This window comes from Lynx rufus, unplaced genomic scaffold, assembly GCF_022079265.1.
Source record: "Lynx rufus isolate CCGP_SWC_20201006 ecotype Redwood Valley unplaced genomic scaffold, mLynRuf1.p SCAF_27, whole genome shotgun sequence".
NCBI classification, from domain to species: Eukaryota; Metazoa; Chordata; class Mammalia; order Carnivora; family Felidae; genus Lynx; species Lynx rufus.
The window spans coordinates 16044443-16061990 of record NW_025814842.1 but is presented as its reverse complement, the minus strand read 5'-3'; the positions used below and the strand labels follow the sequence as shown (position 1 = coordinate 16061990).

At 38.6% G+C, this 17548-nt stretch overlaps 1 protein-coding gene and 2 non-coding genes across 3 annotated transcripts; all 3 read left to right on the top strand.

Annotated features, from left to right (window-relative positions):
* The first annotated feature begins 7342 nt into the window (after positions 1–7342).
* On the top strand, positions 7343–17517 carry CCT6A (chaperonin containing TCP1 subunit 6A). The gene is made up of 14 exons (XM_047089360.1): positions 7343–7572; positions 8019–8082; positions 9676–9810; positions 10613–10786; positions 11494–11597; positions 12340–12450; positions 12718–12877; positions 12971–13053; positions 13990–14086; positions 14375–14522; positions 14942–15075; positions 15582–15684; positions 16178–16250; positions 16494–17517. The coding sequence occupies exons 1-14, from the start codon at positions 7436–7438 to the stop codon at positions 16564–16566; spliced, it is 1596 nt and encodes a 531-aa protein (XP_046945316.1). The 5' UTR covers positions 7343–7435; the 3' UTR covers positions 16567–17517.
* LOC124519426 (small nucleolar RNA SNORA22) lies at positions 10358–10491 on the top strand. Its single transcript, XR_006964107.1, has one exon. It is a non-coding gene; the product is annotated as a small nucleolar RNA SNORA22 (small nucleolar RNA).
* LOC124519425 (small nucleolar RNA SNORA15) lies at positions 14562–14701 on the top strand. The gene has a single exon (XR_006964106.1). It is a non-coding gene; the product is annotated as a small nucleolar RNA SNORA15 (small nucleolar RNA).
* Positions 17518–17548: the final 31 nt, after the last annotated feature.

Genomic DNA, 17548 nt, shown 5'->3' with positions numbered 1-17548 from the left:
AGATTTTGGGTTTGGTTTTCAGCAATCTCAGCTCTGCAGCTACCAGAGTTAAGTATCTTTTCAGGACAGACACAGAAGATTTCAATCGTTTATACAGTGCTTGAGCTGGGAATTTGAATCCCTGAACTCATTCTTTTTTCCCCCCACTTTATTCAGTGACATTAGGAGCAACAACCAATCTCATTATACTCATTAGTTTGACAAAAATGTTTGAAGGTGTCACATACATGGTAATCCAGTTCCTTGACTCTTATAAGTGTTTAAGAATATCCAGTGGTAATTTTGCATATTTCTATTTTCGTATCATGTCACAGACTATATCATTACTTTTACTCTCTTTACTACTGGAAACAGAATCATTAGTGTCTTTAAATCTAATCATATCAGAGAGCCGCCAATTCTAGAAAACCCGGAACCAATTTAGAGAATTCATCCTTAAGATTCTGCTCCTTTAGAACCACTCTCAGTATCAAAATCTGTATTAATCAGGATTCTCCAAACAGAACGAACAAGGTGTGTATCTCGATGTATATATAGATATAGCCTCCCAGGGTGTCTACTGTTAAAGTGAGGGCACTATGTACTGTTGAGAGAGATAGAAATTTACTTTAAGGAAGTAGCTCTCATGATTGTGGAGGCTTGATAAGTCCAAAACATGCAGCAAAGACTGGCAGACTGGAGACCCAAGGAAGAGTTGCGGTTTGCATCCAAAGGCAATCTACTGGCAGAATTTCTTCCTGCTATAGGGAGGTCAGTCTTTAGTTTATTAAGGCCTTCAACTGATTGAATGAGGCACACCCCTATTATGTAAAATCATCTGCTTTACTCAAAGTCCACCAATTTAAATTGTTAACCTCACCCAAAAAACACTATCACAGAAATTTTCAGAATAACATTTGACCAAGTATCTGGGCACCAACGTGGCCCAGCCAAGGTGACACATAAAATTTATCATCACAAATGGTTATCTCTGAGCGGTAAGTTTATGAATTTATTTAAAACGGTTTTTGCTACTTTTTCTGTAATTGTTATGTATTATCTTTGTAATAAGAAAAAGTAAATATATTTTTAAATATTTTTTAAAAGATTTGCTTTTGGAAGTCTTCCCTAGTAGCATGACACTGAGAATATACCATTATAGCTGTTCAGTATATCATGTATATTGTGTATACTGTTGTATGTTTGTCTCTCTAATAGACTAGGAAGGCTCTAAAGGAAAGAGTCTTCTCTTATCATGTGCATATGTTTAACCCAAGCATAGTACTCTGCCACAAAGTACACACTCAAAGAATGAATGGCCAATAACAGAAAAAATATTACCCCAAATCAATATACTATTATTCCACATACTCATCCTAAACCTGTCCCACTTCTGGGAATTCTTTGACCTCTTCAGACTCCTAAATTAGAAATCACATGTTTCAAAATTCTTTCAATTTTATGTCAAAAATGCCTGTAGCCACTGGCCTTTTGCGATCTGTATGTCCACTGCTTTAATTTGACTATCCCACTTATAAAATACGTCTTATTTAAAAAGTAACACATGCTTATTTTTTACTGTTTTTTCTTTTGCAGTACTGAACATGTTGATTTTTTAAAGCAAAGGTCAAACAATAGTTTTTTTTAAACTAGATAATTCTGTACTTCCTTTGGAAAGAAAAACAAACATGCAATATAGCCAGAAAACTTCTGAAAAAAAGATTGATGAAGAGGATCTAGCCCTACCGAATTTTGAAACATAAAACTACAACAAATCAAACAATATGGTGTTGCTACTTACAAAGACATAGCTATGGAATATAGACCAAAGTAGATCCAGATACATCTGAGAATGTAGCACATACGTCTGAGAACTGTACTACGTATTAATAGTAGAAAATGAATTATTCTGGAAAAAAATTAAATTGGATTCTGTGCAATCTTTTTCCAAACACCAATAACCAATTCAGTTCTGACACCAACTTTCTTGGTTCTCCAACACCAACTGGGTGTCCAGTAACTTAATTCAATTCTAACTCTATCCAGAATTAGCACAGACCCTGCAGTTAAGGGCTCAGTCGCAGAAGACTGCCTCCACTTCAGGTACCAGTTACAAGTCCTAGGTCTCCAAGCTGCCTGCATTTCTATCTGATTTACCTGTAAATTTGTGGGTTCCACAATTCCTTCCTCAGGTTTGAACATTTTGGAGACTGACTCAGAAGTCAGGAAATCACTTCCTTTAGGTTTATGGTTTATTATAACTCAGGAAGAGGGAAATGGAAGAGATGCACAAGACAAGGTATCGGGGAAGCAGCACAGAGCTTCCACACCCTCTAGGTACACTACCCTACCACAATATCAATGTGTTCACCCACCCTGGCTATTCAAGCATTTTTATAACCTATCTGCTGCCACCTCCACTCCCCAGAGGATGGGGACATGGGACTGAGAGTCCCCTCCCTCTAATCAGTGTGTTTGGTTTTTCTAGTGACCAGCTCCCATCCTGAGGCTATCTAGGGTTCCCATCTTTACTCACATCATTCGCACAGACTCAGGCTTATTCTAAAAGGAATATTATGGATAACAAAAGATACTCGTATCACTCAAAAATGGTTTAGGAGTTCTGTGCCAGGAACCAGGGACAAAGCCCAAATGTACGTTTTTAACACCACAGATTATCTTATTCCTTATCAAAATAAATTCCAAATGAAGCGAGGATTAAAATGAAAAATAAAATATCGGGGCGTCTGGGTGTCTCAGTCGGTTAAGTGTCCAACTTCAGCTCAGGTCATGATCTTGAGGTTCACAAATTCAAGCCCTGCATCAGACTCTGAGTGCTGAGAGCTCAGAGCCTAGAGCTTGCTTCGGATTCTGTGTCTCCCTCTCTCTCTGCACCTCCCCCACTCGTACTCTGTCTCTCTCTTGTCTCTCTCTCAAAAAAAAACAAAAAAAAAACACATTAAAATGAAAAATAAAACCTTAAAAATAAAAAAGAAAGCATGGAGGAAATTTAAGAATAGTTTTTTTTTTATTTTTAAAGTTTATTTATTTATTTTGAGAGGCAGAGATAGTATGAGTGGGGAAGGGGCAGAAAGAGGGAGAGAGAGAATCCCAAGCAGGCTATGAGCTGCTAGCACAGAGCCTGACTTGAGGCTTGAACCTACGAAAGCTCAAGATCATGACCTGAGCCAAAACCAAGAGCCAGATGCTTAACTGACTGAGCCACCCAGGAACCCCAAGAATACTTTTTAAGAGTGTTAAGGCCTCTTTTACACAGTATAGCACAAAATCCAAATGCCCATAAAAGGGGGAAAAAAGGATGTATCTGACTGCATGGAAAGAATTTTTTGTATTTTTAATAGGAAAAAAGACATAAATACAAAATACTGAATAAACAGTAGTGAGAAAAGTAAATTGCAACACAGAAAACATAAAGAGATCCTATAAATCCACAAGTAACCAAAGACAACAGTCAAAACACATGAATAGACAGTTCACAAAGAACTACAAATGGCTCTTACATATAAGATATATGCTCAACTCTCAATAAACAAATCTAAGATACCATTTTTCACCTATAAGATTGGCAAACATGGAAACAAAATGTTAAGCATGTTGATGTATATTCTTCTGGTTCTACACACACACACACTTGAGGGACTTAATTAAAAAATGCTTTATATATTTTATATTTTCACATATATAGTTCTCCTTTTGTGGATACATAAATTTGGGAAGGTTTGCAAAAATGAAAATATTCTGAATTTTTTTAATATAATGTTAATATTTTGATGCATATCCTTGTTTTTGTATAGCTGCATGTGGGGAGTGGTTACAAAAATGAGAACATATAATACATGCTGTTTAAAACATGTTTTTCCCTCTTATCAAGAATACCTCTTTATGTCATTAAATGTCTTCATCACCTTCTGCATGGGCTTTTCAATACCCTTTTTCTGACTACCCTATCCTTAGTCTTCTCTTAGTTCATCTTCCATTTCACCTCCAGAGTAATCTTTACCACAAGTTCTTTGGGTTCCCACTGCTGACCCAGATGCCTTAACCAAAACATAACAGAACATGCTACTTCTCCAGATTTAGCACTTGCAACCTTCTTCCCTCCATATTACATATCCATCTTCCATTGGGTGCGCCAGGTACTCCCACTGTTGCTCAGCCTGGAATCACTCTCCTAAATCTTCTTCAGAAATAATCTATGTATCTTTCAAAATTCTATTAAAGACACCTCCTCCAAGAAACCACCCTTGGTGCTCAAAGTTAATACTTTTGTGCTCACAGCACTTCATTCATCTCTTAACTATAACATTCTACACTTTATGGTCATTTACCTGTTCACCAGTTTATCTCCCTAACTAGGCCACGTGCTTCTTGAGGATTAGGGATTTTATTTATTTCTATAGCCACTGGATGGGGACTGGGATGGGGATGAAAATGAGACTAGTGGTCCTTGAAGAGTGTTTCAGGCTGAAGGCAAGTAGAAGGTTCTAAGCACTGAAAAGTTCAGAATGACAAGAGCATGAAGTGAGTGAGAAAGAAGAGAGAGGAGAGAGGAGAGAGGGGAGAGGGGACAGAAGAGACAGAGGAGACAGAGGGGAGAGGGGAGGGAGAGACAGAAAGAAAGAGAGAGAGGTAGGCACAAGACGTGGTTGATCCTGGAAGCAAACTAAGGCATTTAGATTTCAGTCTAAGGTCCTGGGGATAACAGGGATTATAAACAGAGCTGTGGTTTGTAGATTTACTTTTGATAGATTGCTCCATTAGCAACATGGGGAATAAAGATTACTTAGGGCACTACAGTAGTTGTACAAGAAATGATCATGGCTTAAACCTGAGTGGTGTAAATGGGGATAGAGAAGAGTGAATAGAGTGTAGAGAGGGGGATCTAGAAAATGAAAATGTTCAGGGAGTAAGTAGATGTGGGAGACTGGCAAAGGAAGGAGTCAAGGGTGAAATCTAGATTTCCGGACTTCTCTGCATATAACACAGAGTGACCTTGTTGGTCATTTAATCTCTGTGTAATCATCGGTGAAACTGGTTTATGACACTGATCTACTAAACTTCAAAGGATTCATATTAGGATCAAGTGAAACACTATATGTGAAGGTGCTATGAAAACTATATAGTTTAATTACATTACATTAATGCAGAAGTGGCAATTACTTAACACCCTCCATGTCTGGCACAATACAAAGCATGTTATACGTGCAATTGCATTTAATTTTCTCTAAGATCTCACTTACCCCTACTTTATAGATTAGGAAACAGAGTCAAAAAAGCTTAGTAACTTGTCCAAGGTCACCTACTGGTAAATACTGCAAAACTAGAATTCAAACTCAAATTGTTGGACTCTAAGATTCTAATATACCACCTTGCCTCACTAGAGTTCTTTCCTTAAAATTTTATTCTTTATTGAAATCCCTCCTGTATCAAATAGCTAAACATCTGTTGACATTTCTTCCATGAAGTATTGAAATGGATCTGCTCCCACAACATGACCTCTTGTTTGAAATTCTCCAAAGACATTCTAAAGTTCTATTCTAGGAGCACCTCTGCTGTCAGCACAGAGCCCAATTCAGATCCTCTCTCTCAAAAATGAATAAACATTAAAAATAAAAAAATATTAAAGTTCTCTTTTGTATCATATAATGAAAATAATTAATTTGTCTGAAAGTGTGATAACGGAGACTAGAAGAATGACACATACAAATAGATTCCCTCTACAGAGATCATGTGGATTCTTCTGTTTTGCAGAGACTTTGTCTAAGGCCTGGTATGATGTTAGTGGAGATGCCTAATTAAGATTCCAGTATTTCTTCATTGTGGATTTCTTGCATTCATAGTGACTTAAAAAATACCGCATTAAAATACTGTTGATCTCAATTACTGAGTGTTTGGTGCCCCCTTCAATTTTATCTCAGGAGACCCACTCCCTTTCCCTACCTACAAGCACGTGCCTGAAATTACACAATCTTCATCTCTGCTTATGTCTCCCCACACATCTCCAACACTAATTAAATAAATCTGCATGCAAGTAAACACAAGTCTCCTGTGTAATGCTATTACTCAAATTTATATATATGCTTTTACGATTCTCAAGTATACAAACCCACTTAAAAGCATTATATACCACGATACTCACTGCAGCTTCAGTAGCAGAAGACTGGGAACAACCTAAATATCAACCAGTAGATGGCTAGTTGATGTCACTCTTACAAAGAATAAGATTCAGCTGCTAACAACGAGGAATCCCCATACGTATTGCCATGGTACCATCACCAAGATACTTTAAGTATAATATACACCAACAGTGTGTATTATAAATTGACATTTTGTGTGGGGAAAATGCTTATATTTATATGCATATGAATTTGTAAGTTCAGAAAACCTCTCGAAAATTCAGAGTATATAATGGTAATTGTGCTTGTCTATAAAGCAAGTTGAACTAGAGGGAGGAGGGCATACTTTTCACCAGATACCCTTTGGCACCTCTGAGTTCTAACAAGTTTCGTTACTACTTATAAAAATGAAACACAAGGCATTACTGAATACCTAATATGGGGGGGGGGGGTACTGGATACTAGAAAACAATGGGCAGAAATGTTTCAGGGTTTTTTTTTTGTCTTAAAAAGGAGTCCTCTCAAAGAACGTACACGACTCACTACTCCATCCAGTTTAAGTCTTAAAACCTGCCTTGCGAGCCTGAGGCCTCAGCAGTGTCCGGAGCCCAAAGGGTGGACTGACATGCTTCTCGCATGGCACCAATCCTGCAGCTTGGTAAAAAGGCATCGAGCATTTTCTACCTTGCATTCTATCTCATCTTCTCTAGGCTTAAAACATTGGGCGAGGGCCCTTATCGGATTCGCTTCTGTATCGCCACAGCACCTAGAAGCCCTACAGGCACACAGTATCAAGTCAAGAAAACGCTAGTGACGGGGAGCAGAGAAGCAAGGGGAGGAAGCAGGGCAAACCGCGCGAGTGGGGGAGGGAGAAGCCCACCCTACACCGGCGGCCAGAGACCTCCAGAAAAGAGCGGCCCACACTGCAATCATGCCGGGGGCGCGCCGCCCACAGGCCCAGCCTGGCGCAAGAGCGGCCGCGCGCCCCGCCCCGCCTCCGTCCTCAGGTCCCGGGACGGCCAAGCTGGGCCAAGACGGCGGCGAAACCGGAACGCTGCGAGCCCTTTCTGCCTGGGAACAGGGTCTTCTCGTGAGCAATGGCGCCGGGGCCCGGCCGCGAGGGGCGGAACCGCAGGCGCCGCGAGCCAATGAGCGGCGCTGGCCGACTAGCGGCCCAATGGCAGCAGCGCGGGCACGCTGGGGACGGTCCGGGCGCGCCCGACTTTTCCAGAAGACCCGGGTAGCGCCTCCAGGCCACACTGAGCCGGCTTTAGGCACTCCGCACGCCGGTTCTCCTCCTCTTCCTGTGGTGGTTAGCTATGGCGGCCGTGAAGACCCTGAACCCCAAGGCCGAGGTAGCCAGAGCCCAGGCGGCGCTGGCGGTCAACATCAGCGCGGCCCGGGGACTGCAGGACGTGCTGAGGACCAACTTGGGGCCTAAAGGCACCATGAAGATGTAAGGCGGGGCCGGCGGGTAGGGTAGGGCGGACACCACGCACCTCGCGCCGTCGCGGGCATGGCGGCGGGGGCCACGGCCTGAAGCTCGCCGCCCCTGGGCCTCTGCTCGCGGCTACGGCCCTACTTACCCGCATACTCCCGGGTCGCGCCTGTTTCCTGCCCCGGCCGTTTCCTCTTGTAATCGATGCCGTCTCTGCGGAGAACAAAGCTGCCCGCGTGCGCGGCGCTCCCCCGCGCCCTGGGCTCCAGCAACCCTAAGGGTTCGGCCGACTGTTTCTCTGAAGGGAGGGGGTGGGCACTGCATCATTCCTATTGCTGGGTAGAGAGAACCAGCCGCGTGGCCCCAGCTCCCTAGGTTCTGGGTAAAGCCGGATTTGAATGGGACTCTTAATTTGGTGTCCGTTGAAAAAGTCACACTGTGGTTCATTTCTGCCCATTGAACAGGCTTGTTTCTGGTGCTGGAGACATCAAGCTTACTAAAGATGGCAATGTGCTGCTTCATGAAATGGTGAGAGACTGCTATACTAGGTCAAAAATGTCTTGGTTTTCCGTATTACGTGTAATTTGCAAGAGGATTTTTAATGTTCATTTTCAAAATAGGAGAAATCACTATTAGCCCTCAGCAGGTCTGGAGGAAGTAGAAAAGGAATATTATCGGTAACAGTACTGACAGTACAGTGCCAGGAGGAACCCTGGGGAGTCTGATAACTTATTTTTGAATCCCTACTCTTGCCATATAAGTCCTTGGTTAAAGGATGGTAGTTACTAAAATTTATTAAAATTTGGAAAACTAAGCGGTTGACCCAGGTAGGTGCAAAACGTGATAACACGGCTATACTTTATTATTATTATTATTATTGTTGTTGTTGTTGTTATTATTCATATGCTATTTTTTCTCTTTATAAAACCGCAGTTTCTGTCTGGTCCATCTCCACCTCCAGCTGAAGGGGAGACAAAACTCTTTGCTTTACCGTTTTTAAGTCTCACTGACCCAAAAATATAAGACTGTTGAGAGGAGCAATTGTTTTACTCTTCCCTAAGTTTCCAAAACCTGGCACTTAAAATCCAAGAAAGGAAATGACTTGCCTGTGTTTTGAATTCAGAATAAAATTTAGGGTTTTGATATTATGGTACCATGCCTTCAGTTTGCAGATATTTGTAATCTTCAGTAAGGATTAGCTAACCTAGAAGGTTAGTTTTAGTTTGTTTTTAGTTGGCTAAGTGGTGACCTGTGCTAGCAGACAAACTGTCAGTGTCCCCAGAGACAAAAGGCTGCACTAGGTTAGTGGAGAATAGGAGATTTAAAAATCAAAAGCAGTACAGGAGCATTGTTTGGATCCTTTGTAATTAAGAATCTGTGGGTGATGTTGGAGACATAATGAATATCCTGTTCTCCCAAAACCTTTCTTCGGTGATGTAGCATTCACCGATCATCTTTGCTAAAGGAACTTTTTTTTCTTTTTAATTATTTGTTCCGTTCCAACTGAACTGGAGGCTGCTGGGGTTTAATTTTAGAAGGAACCTGGTTTAGGGGCGCCTGGATGGCTCAGTTGGTTAAGTGTCCACCTTTGGCTCAGGTCATGATCTCACAGTTCATGGATTTGAGCCCCACATAGGGCTCTGTGCTGACAGCTCAGAGCGGAGCCTGCGGTGGATTATGTGTCCTTCTCTCTCTGCCCCTCCCCTGTTGGCATTCTGTCTCTCTCAAAAATAAACAAACGTAAAAAATATGTATTAAAAAAGAAAAAAGAAGGAACCTGGTTTATTGTCACAAGAGCCATAGATTTGTCATAAAGAAGCATGCATGGATTTGAAATTATTTCTTACTTGTAACTCACCTTCAATAAACCTTAACTAAGCCTCAGATTTCCTCATCAGTAAAGTGGAGATAATCCACTCAAATCTATATGTGAATGTTTTTATTACCATAAATTGATGTGTAAAATAGTTAATGGTGAGTTTTAAATCAGCGCCGCATGTAGCTGAACATTTGGGCAATTTATGCAAATAGATGCTCTTAAAGGAGTCCCTTCAGATATTTTAAGGTATATTTATTTGGACTGTTTGAATTTAAGTAATTTTCTTCTTTTTCTACTTCCAGCAAATTCAACACCCAACAGCCTCCTTAATAGCCAAAGTAGCAACAGCCCAGGATGACATAACTGGTGATGGTACCACTTCCAATGTCCTAATCATTGGAGAACTACTGAAACAGGCGGATCTCTACATTTCTGAAGTATACATGATTCTTGTGTTTCTGTGATAGTTATGTAAACATGAAATAATCTGAATTTTATTTATATAAATTTATGTGTTCATAGTAGCTGAGGCAGTATAGTAGAATGTAAAGAGCAGGGGGCTTAAATCTTGGAACCAGAGCCTGGTCTTATACAAGTTTATTGTGATCCTGGACAGATTAAAGAACCTTCCTTGGCCTGCAGGATTTTTTTTTTTTTTTTTTTTGATCAAGTGGCATTGCATATGATTTATATATGTCTATAACATAGATTGGTAGTTGAGATCTAGAAACCGGATATTCAGGACTAGGCATATTTATAAAGAAAAAGCCAACTAAAATGTAAATTTAAATAAGAATTCACAACTTTTTTTTAGTCCTGAGTAGTTTGAAAGTTAAAGCAAACCATAGTAGTGATCTAATGCCAAGAAATTCCTGGGAAGAGAGGAAAATCAGACCCTTGGTCTCCCTGTTTTTGTTCGTAAAAGATGTGAATAAATGGTTCCCCTGAGCACAGTTTTGAGTTTGGGGCATTATTCCTTGTGGTTTGCACAATGAAAACCCAAGTGTGCTTTATAGTTCCCTTGGTTTTGACTCTGTGCTACAGCAATGTCTGTTCTTTTCCTCTGCATTGAAAGGACTATCTATCCTTTTAAATGTATTCAGAAAGTCAGCACATTTTATTGTATTAAAGCATATAAATGATCCAGAATATTCCTTTAAAAATTTACTTTGTCATCTAATTGAAGAACTCCAGTGTTAGAGATGATGGTTATATGGTTATATGATCATATGTTTGTAGGGTCTTCATCCCAGAATAATAACAGAAGGATTTGAAGCTGCAAAGGAAAAGGCACTTCAGTTTTTGGAACAAGTCAAAGTAAGCAAAGAAATGGACAGAGAAACACTTATAGATGTGGCCAGAACATCTCTACGTACTAAAGTGCATGCTGAACTTGCTGATGTCTTAACAGAGGTATGTTAAATGTGGCATTTGGTACAGTACACCTGTGTTGAAGACCCTTGATATACTTCCTAGTTTCGGTTACAGGATGCTATCTGAAACCTTCACTGTGTCAGGGCTCCTGGGTGCCTCAGTCCATTGAGTGTCCCAACTCTAGATTTTGGCTCGGGTTATGATCTCATGGTTGTAAGATGGAGCCGTGCATCGACATTGGGAGTCTGCTTGGGATTCTCTCTCTCCACCCCACCCCCACCACCCTTCTTTCACTCACCCACCCCCCCCCAGGCAAAAAAAAAAAATTTTTTTTTTTAACATTAAAAAAAAAAAATTCACAGTGTTATACCATGTGAAATAAGTAGTTTCCTTTTTGTGGTAGTGAGAGTAGCTGATGTGTGTTCCTAAAATGTAAAATGAGAAAATCAAATAATAGTATACCTGACCAGGTTATAAAGATATAATCAGAGTTTCCATTAAAGGTTTATAAAATGGAAATTTTATTATGAAAAAAACTTGTGTCAATATTTTTAATAAAATAGTGGGGATGTCAGGAATGTAAATGACTTCAATCCTTTACAAATAATGTATTCTGTTAGCTCATAGAGAAGGGCTTAGATCAGTTCAGAGATTTTAAAGAAACTACACTTCTCTGAAGAACAAGCATCATAAGTGTCTGGACTTCTGCAAATCAAATTCATCTAATGGTTATGCTCCTATTGTAGGCTGTGGTGGATTCCATTTTGGCCATTAAAAAACAAGATGAACCTATTGACCTCTTCATGGTTGAGATTATGGAGATGAAACATAAATCTGAAACTGATACAAGGTAGGTGGTAGGATGCTATGAAATCCTTATGGTATGTTTCCAAATTTACAGGCATTTTTTACAGTACATCTGTTTTGACTTCTTTTTTTTTTTTTTTTTTTGTCTCTGAATTCCTGTGTGTATTCCTAGGTGAATATTTAGTTTGCTCAGTAGTGTTTCCTCTTGAAGTTACTGGTATGATGTGTTTATAGTCAGAATGATTCTGAAAAGTGAGCTACATCAGTGATTTATTGAATTGTGGGATACAAAGCATAATAGACTGGTGGGGAATTTAAAATATATATTTCAATGACCAAGTTAAAAAATATTTTTAGGGGCACCTGGGTGGCTCAGCATTCAACTCTTAGTTTCAGTTCAGGTTATGATCACTCTCCTCTCTCTGCCCCCCGCCCCCCACACACACATGCTCTGCTCTCTCTCAAAATGAATAAACAAACTTTAAGAGAAATATGTTTTAAAGGAGGTAATCACAATTTGATAGCCAACCATTTGCAACTATTTCTCTGCAGTTTCCTGTACAAGATAAGGGTTGTTACTTTTGTTTGAATGGGTCGCGTCTGTTATGTTCTGGATATTGTTTTTTCATAATTGAACCTGCCTGGTTTCACCCAAAAGTCTTGTTCAAAAACTCATAAAGTTGTGTGAAAATTATCAATACAGTCTCAATTCAGTGTTTGAATTTCATTAATACATGTTATGTATCATTTAGAAATCAATAACTATAAATTATGTATTTTAACAGCTTAATCAGAGGTCTTGTTTTAGACCATGGGGCGCGGCATCCTGATATGAAGAAAAGAGTAGAAGATGCATACATCCTCACGTGCAATGTGTCATTAGAATATGAAAAAACGTGAGTCTATAGCCCCTTACAAATGGAGTGGAGAGGTGGAGCAGCTTGTATTTTGGGCAAGTCACTTGTGAGATTACTCTAAGGATAGTAATGCCTCAGTTGGGTTTGGGTGAATTATAGAAAATAACTTCTGAAGACATTCCAGGGATAAGGACTGGAGTTAACTAACTATTTGTTAAATCTCAAGACTAACCCAATTTCTTCGGCTGGTTTATCTTCTTAAAAAATAAACATTTCCCTCCCCCCCCCCAACTTTTTTTTAAATAGAGAAGTGAATTCTGGCTTTTTTTACAAGAGTGCAGAAGAGAGAGAGAAGCTTGTAAAAGCTGAAAGAAAATTCATTGAAGATAGAGTTAAAAAAATAATAGAACTGAAAAAGAAAGTCTGTGGTGATTCAGATAAAGGATTCGTGGTTATTAATCAAAAGGTGAGAATGAAGTTTTACTTTATAAATGAGCTTGTATCATTCATTGTTATTTTTAAGGTGACTTCTATTAAAACTAACTTGTTTTTGACACAGGGAATTGACCCCTTTTCCTTAGATGCTCTTGCAAAAGAAGGCATAGTAGCTCTGCGGAGGGCTAAAAGGAGAAATATGGAAAGGTACAGATACCAGATTATCTTGGTGATGTAAATTTTACTTATTTTGCAAGTTAACTGGGATTGCTTTTTGTCCTGTAATTACATTTTTCCTTTTTTTATTGTGATAAAATACACATAATATAAAACTTAACATTTTACTCATTTTTTCTAATTATAATCCAGTGGCATTAAATTGCATTCACGTTATCGTGCAACCATTACATCATTCATCTCTAGAACTTTTCCATCTTCCCAAACTGAAATTCTACTCATTAAATAATAACTTTGTTTCTCCCACTCCTGGTAAATACTATTCTACTTTGTCTCTAAATCCAGTACCTCCTGTAAGGGAATCATGCAGTATTTGTCCTTTGTGTCTGGCTTCTTCACTTAGCATGATAGTTTCAAAGTTCATCCATGTTGTATAGCATATGTTAGAATCTCATTTCCCTTTCAAGGATGAACAATACTCCATTGTATGAATATATCACATTTTATTTATACATTTATCAGTGGACATTTGGGTTTCTTCCTCAAATGTCCTGTTGTGAATAATGCTCTTGTGAATAATGCTGCTGTGAACTTTGGTATATGCTTGTTTTAATTTTAAACCACGAAATGTGTATGTATGTAACCATGTCGAGAGACAGCATCAAGGGGTTTCAAAGAACTAATTTTTCCTCCGAGCTCACCACAGTAAAGAGCTCTTGTTTGCCTTTAGATTTCTTATCAAAGGAGTATTTCCTAACTTTGAAAGCCTGGTTTAAATGGTGAGTTAGGAGAAAAGACTGGTTTTTAGCTGGTTGGTGGTGAATGGAAAGGCTTGAGTTAAAATACATTTCAGAATATCTAATTTCGGTATGTAATTCTGAAAGATCACTTCCTAAAAATTATTAATCTCTTCAAACATAACAAAGCCACTTACAGGTCTCCCTTAAAACACTTCCAATATTTCAGGCTGACTCTTGCTTGTGGTGGAGTAGCTCTAAATTCTTTTGATGACCTAAATCCTGATTGTTTGGGACATGCAGGACTTGTCTATGAATATACATTGGTGAGTGTATTTTCTTTCTGAAGATGATAATACAGTGATGTTTCGTTCATGAATTCATTCAAACCCAGAATCATATTTTTGATTTGTTTACATACATTTTGATGCTTATGTATAGTAATGATAAGCCATTGATGGGAAAAGTCACATTTCTTTTATATGAAGTAGTTTATTTGCTTTAATGTGATTGGTATGTTGTTTTCTTATTAATAAACTACTTATTCTTCCATAAGCCCCTCTTCATTCTTTGTATAACCATATCCTGTTTTTGAAAATATCTTTTTCACATAGGGAGAAGAGAAATTCACCTTTATTGAGAAATGTAACAACCCTCGCTCTGTCACATTATTGGTCAAAGGACCAAATAAGCACACACTCACTCAAATCAAAGATGCAATAAGAGATGGCTTGAGGGCTGTTAAAAATGCTATTGATGATGGTAAGATTCTTATTGTATATTCTTTTGCTAGTGTGAAAGGCATGGCTGAATACTGTGTTCTTTTTATCAGTAATTTACACAGCCAGACACCATGCAAAAGTAAAGTCTTCCCTTTAAAATGCCTGTGATGGTATGCGAGGCTTTTTTATAGCATATCATGATTAAAAGTGGATACAAATAAATGAACTAATGCTAAGACCTTGCAAGAGCTTCCAAGTACTAGTTAAATTGGGCCATTTTGCTATTTGATGTGTTGCTTGTATTGCTTTCAAGTGTACTATTAACACTGTGGTGGTTATGCTGAATTCTGAAGAAATGGATGGCTTTTGTGTGTGTGTTTTAATTTTCTTAAAAATGATTCTACAGTTTTGTTTTCTCTGCAACTTAGCATTTCTCTGCGTCCCCCCCGCCCCCAACAGGCTGTGTAGTTCCAGGTGCTGGTGCAGTGGAAGTGGCAATGGCAGAAGCCTTGATTAAATATAAGCCCAGTGTAAAGGGCAGGGCCCAGCTTGGAGTGCAAGCATTTGCTGATGCATTGCTCATTATTCCCAAGGTATGAATACTTTAACAGTTTTCTTAACTACATCAAAATGATTTAGCTGATGAAAGCTTTTTGATAATGGCGTTTTTATAATGTAGACTTTGAGTAAACAAGTTTTATTCATTTTCTCCCTAACATAACTAGAGCCAGGTATCTCTTATCCAAATGTATTTGGTTCCTGTGGAAGGGAGTTGAATAACTGAAGTTTCAGATGGCAGGAGATAAACTGTTTTAAGAGTTTGCAGTGTAGAAGTTATACTAGAGTACAAGCTTGCTCTTTTGTTTTCTCTTGTATGCTATTTTAGGGATATAGTTTATGACCAGTGTATTGCTGGGCTTGGGGTGGGTTAATGAGTTGGTTAGTAACAAATGTTCTATTTAGTTATTCTCTGATATGAACATAAATACTGGTCTATCTTAAGGGTTTTTTTTGTTTTGTTTTGTTTTACTAATTGGAATTATGGTTCTTATCACTTCTTAGGGTTCTATCTTTTAAAGGATTAAATTTGTTTGTTTAGGTTCTTGCTCAGAATTCTGGTTTTGACCTTCAAGAAACACTAGTTAAAGTTCAAGCAGAACATTCAGAATCAGGTCAACTTGTAGGTGTGGACTTGAACACAGGTAAGAGAACACAGCTATTTGTAGGGGGAGAACTAGATTCAGGTGAGGTAAAATCAGGGAGGATAAAAAATGGAAACAATAGAATGTTGGAGAAAAGTAGAGTGGAAGAAAGATAACAGAATCCTGCAGTATTTGTAAGACCTATTACTGTCAACAGCATCATACATTCACATTAGTAGAAAGGGTTTCTGGAATGAGGGAAATGGTAGGTCCATTTTGGCCAGTTCAAGTGCTCTACTTTAATATGAACAAACAAGAAGAATGCATCTGGAAAAATAGAGATGTTCAAACATTTGGTAACCAAATAGCACATTACTATTACTGGATGTCTTCTGAGTAGAGATCGTAGTTTGGAGCAAAATTGGACTAATTGAGGAACTTTGGATAATGAGAATAATCAGTGATGAGCAAATCACAAAATACTCTGTTTTATTTGCATTCTGATCTTCCAACTTTCTGTGTGTGATTTTAAGAATACTGGGTTACTTTACAGGTGAGCCAATGGTAGCTGCTGAAGTAGGCATATGGGATAACTATTGTGTAAAGAAACAGCTTCTTCACTCCTGGTAAGTTTGAGACAGCCAAAACTAAAATAACCTTTAGAGAATCCTCATACTCTTACTTGGTATGTTTAATTACGTGGGGTTTTTTGTTTTGTTTTCATAAAAATGTAATCAGCTGAAAGTATAAAAACTAAACTAGCCTTCTATATTTTTGAGGGGAAAGGAGAAACTTAATTGGATATAATTTGTGCAGTTTGGGGTTCATATGTCACATCTGAGCCATCTGATCTTTCCGTCCCCTTTCAGCACTGTGATTGCCACCAACATTCTCCTGGTTGATGAGATCATGCGAGCTGGAATGTCTTCTCTAAAAGGTTGAATTGAAGCTTCCCTTGTGTCATCTGTATCATGAAGACTACAGAGTGATCCTAAGAATATAGCCATGGAATTTTTGTCCAAGCTTCAAATGATTTTCAAAAGCATTTTCCTTTCCCATACGAAAAAAAGAACACTCACACTCAAATTTTGAAGTTCTGAAATTATAATTACAGTATTTTTTTAAATTTCACTGCAGTGTACACCATTAAGCAGGCTGTTTTCACCCAATGAACAGGATGTTTTGCTTTAGCTTCCATGATCTAAAAGTACCGTGTTAGACAAGTATGTTACCTACCTTGTTATTAAATGTTCCTTGAAAAGCAAATTTAATGGTTTAATAATTTCTTCTAATTGATGTATTTTAGTATATCTACTAGTTCTCCACTGTCAGGCTTGTAGGTTTTTATGCAAATATAAATAATACTTAAAGTAACTTAAGATTTTGAAAGCATCCCTGTTTCTTTAGTATTAATTCCTGAGTAAAACTGTTGGAATCATTTGTTTGGACTTTTAATGCTTTTAAGTACTTTTGCTAAAATGCTCCCCAGGAAAGTTGTACTGGGCAGAAAGATGGGTGAAGTAGAGGCAAGGGAGTTGATCATTATATATAAATAAACTGAAAGTATGAAGAGAGAAAACTAGAAATAGAGGAGACAGAGGGAAAAACACCCTTAAAGGCATGGGGGCTAAGGGAAAGATTTTCACATGGACCATATTTTCACACCCCTGTCTGTACCTGTGCTTATGCTGAAGGACCTGCCCGACCATTCCAAACTCTGTAGTGTCGTCTTTCACCCAAGTTACTGTTCTCTCCCACCCGCTACCACAAAATTGTTTTTATAGTTGGTAGATCTCATTCACAGCCCTTGAGAATGAAGTTGTGTGCTGCAAAGCTTTGTGTTTCTGAGGACTTGGCAGTTGCCTACGGTGTGCAATAAATATTAAATTGAAACCTTTTCTGTGATCTTGAAATGGTATTCCAG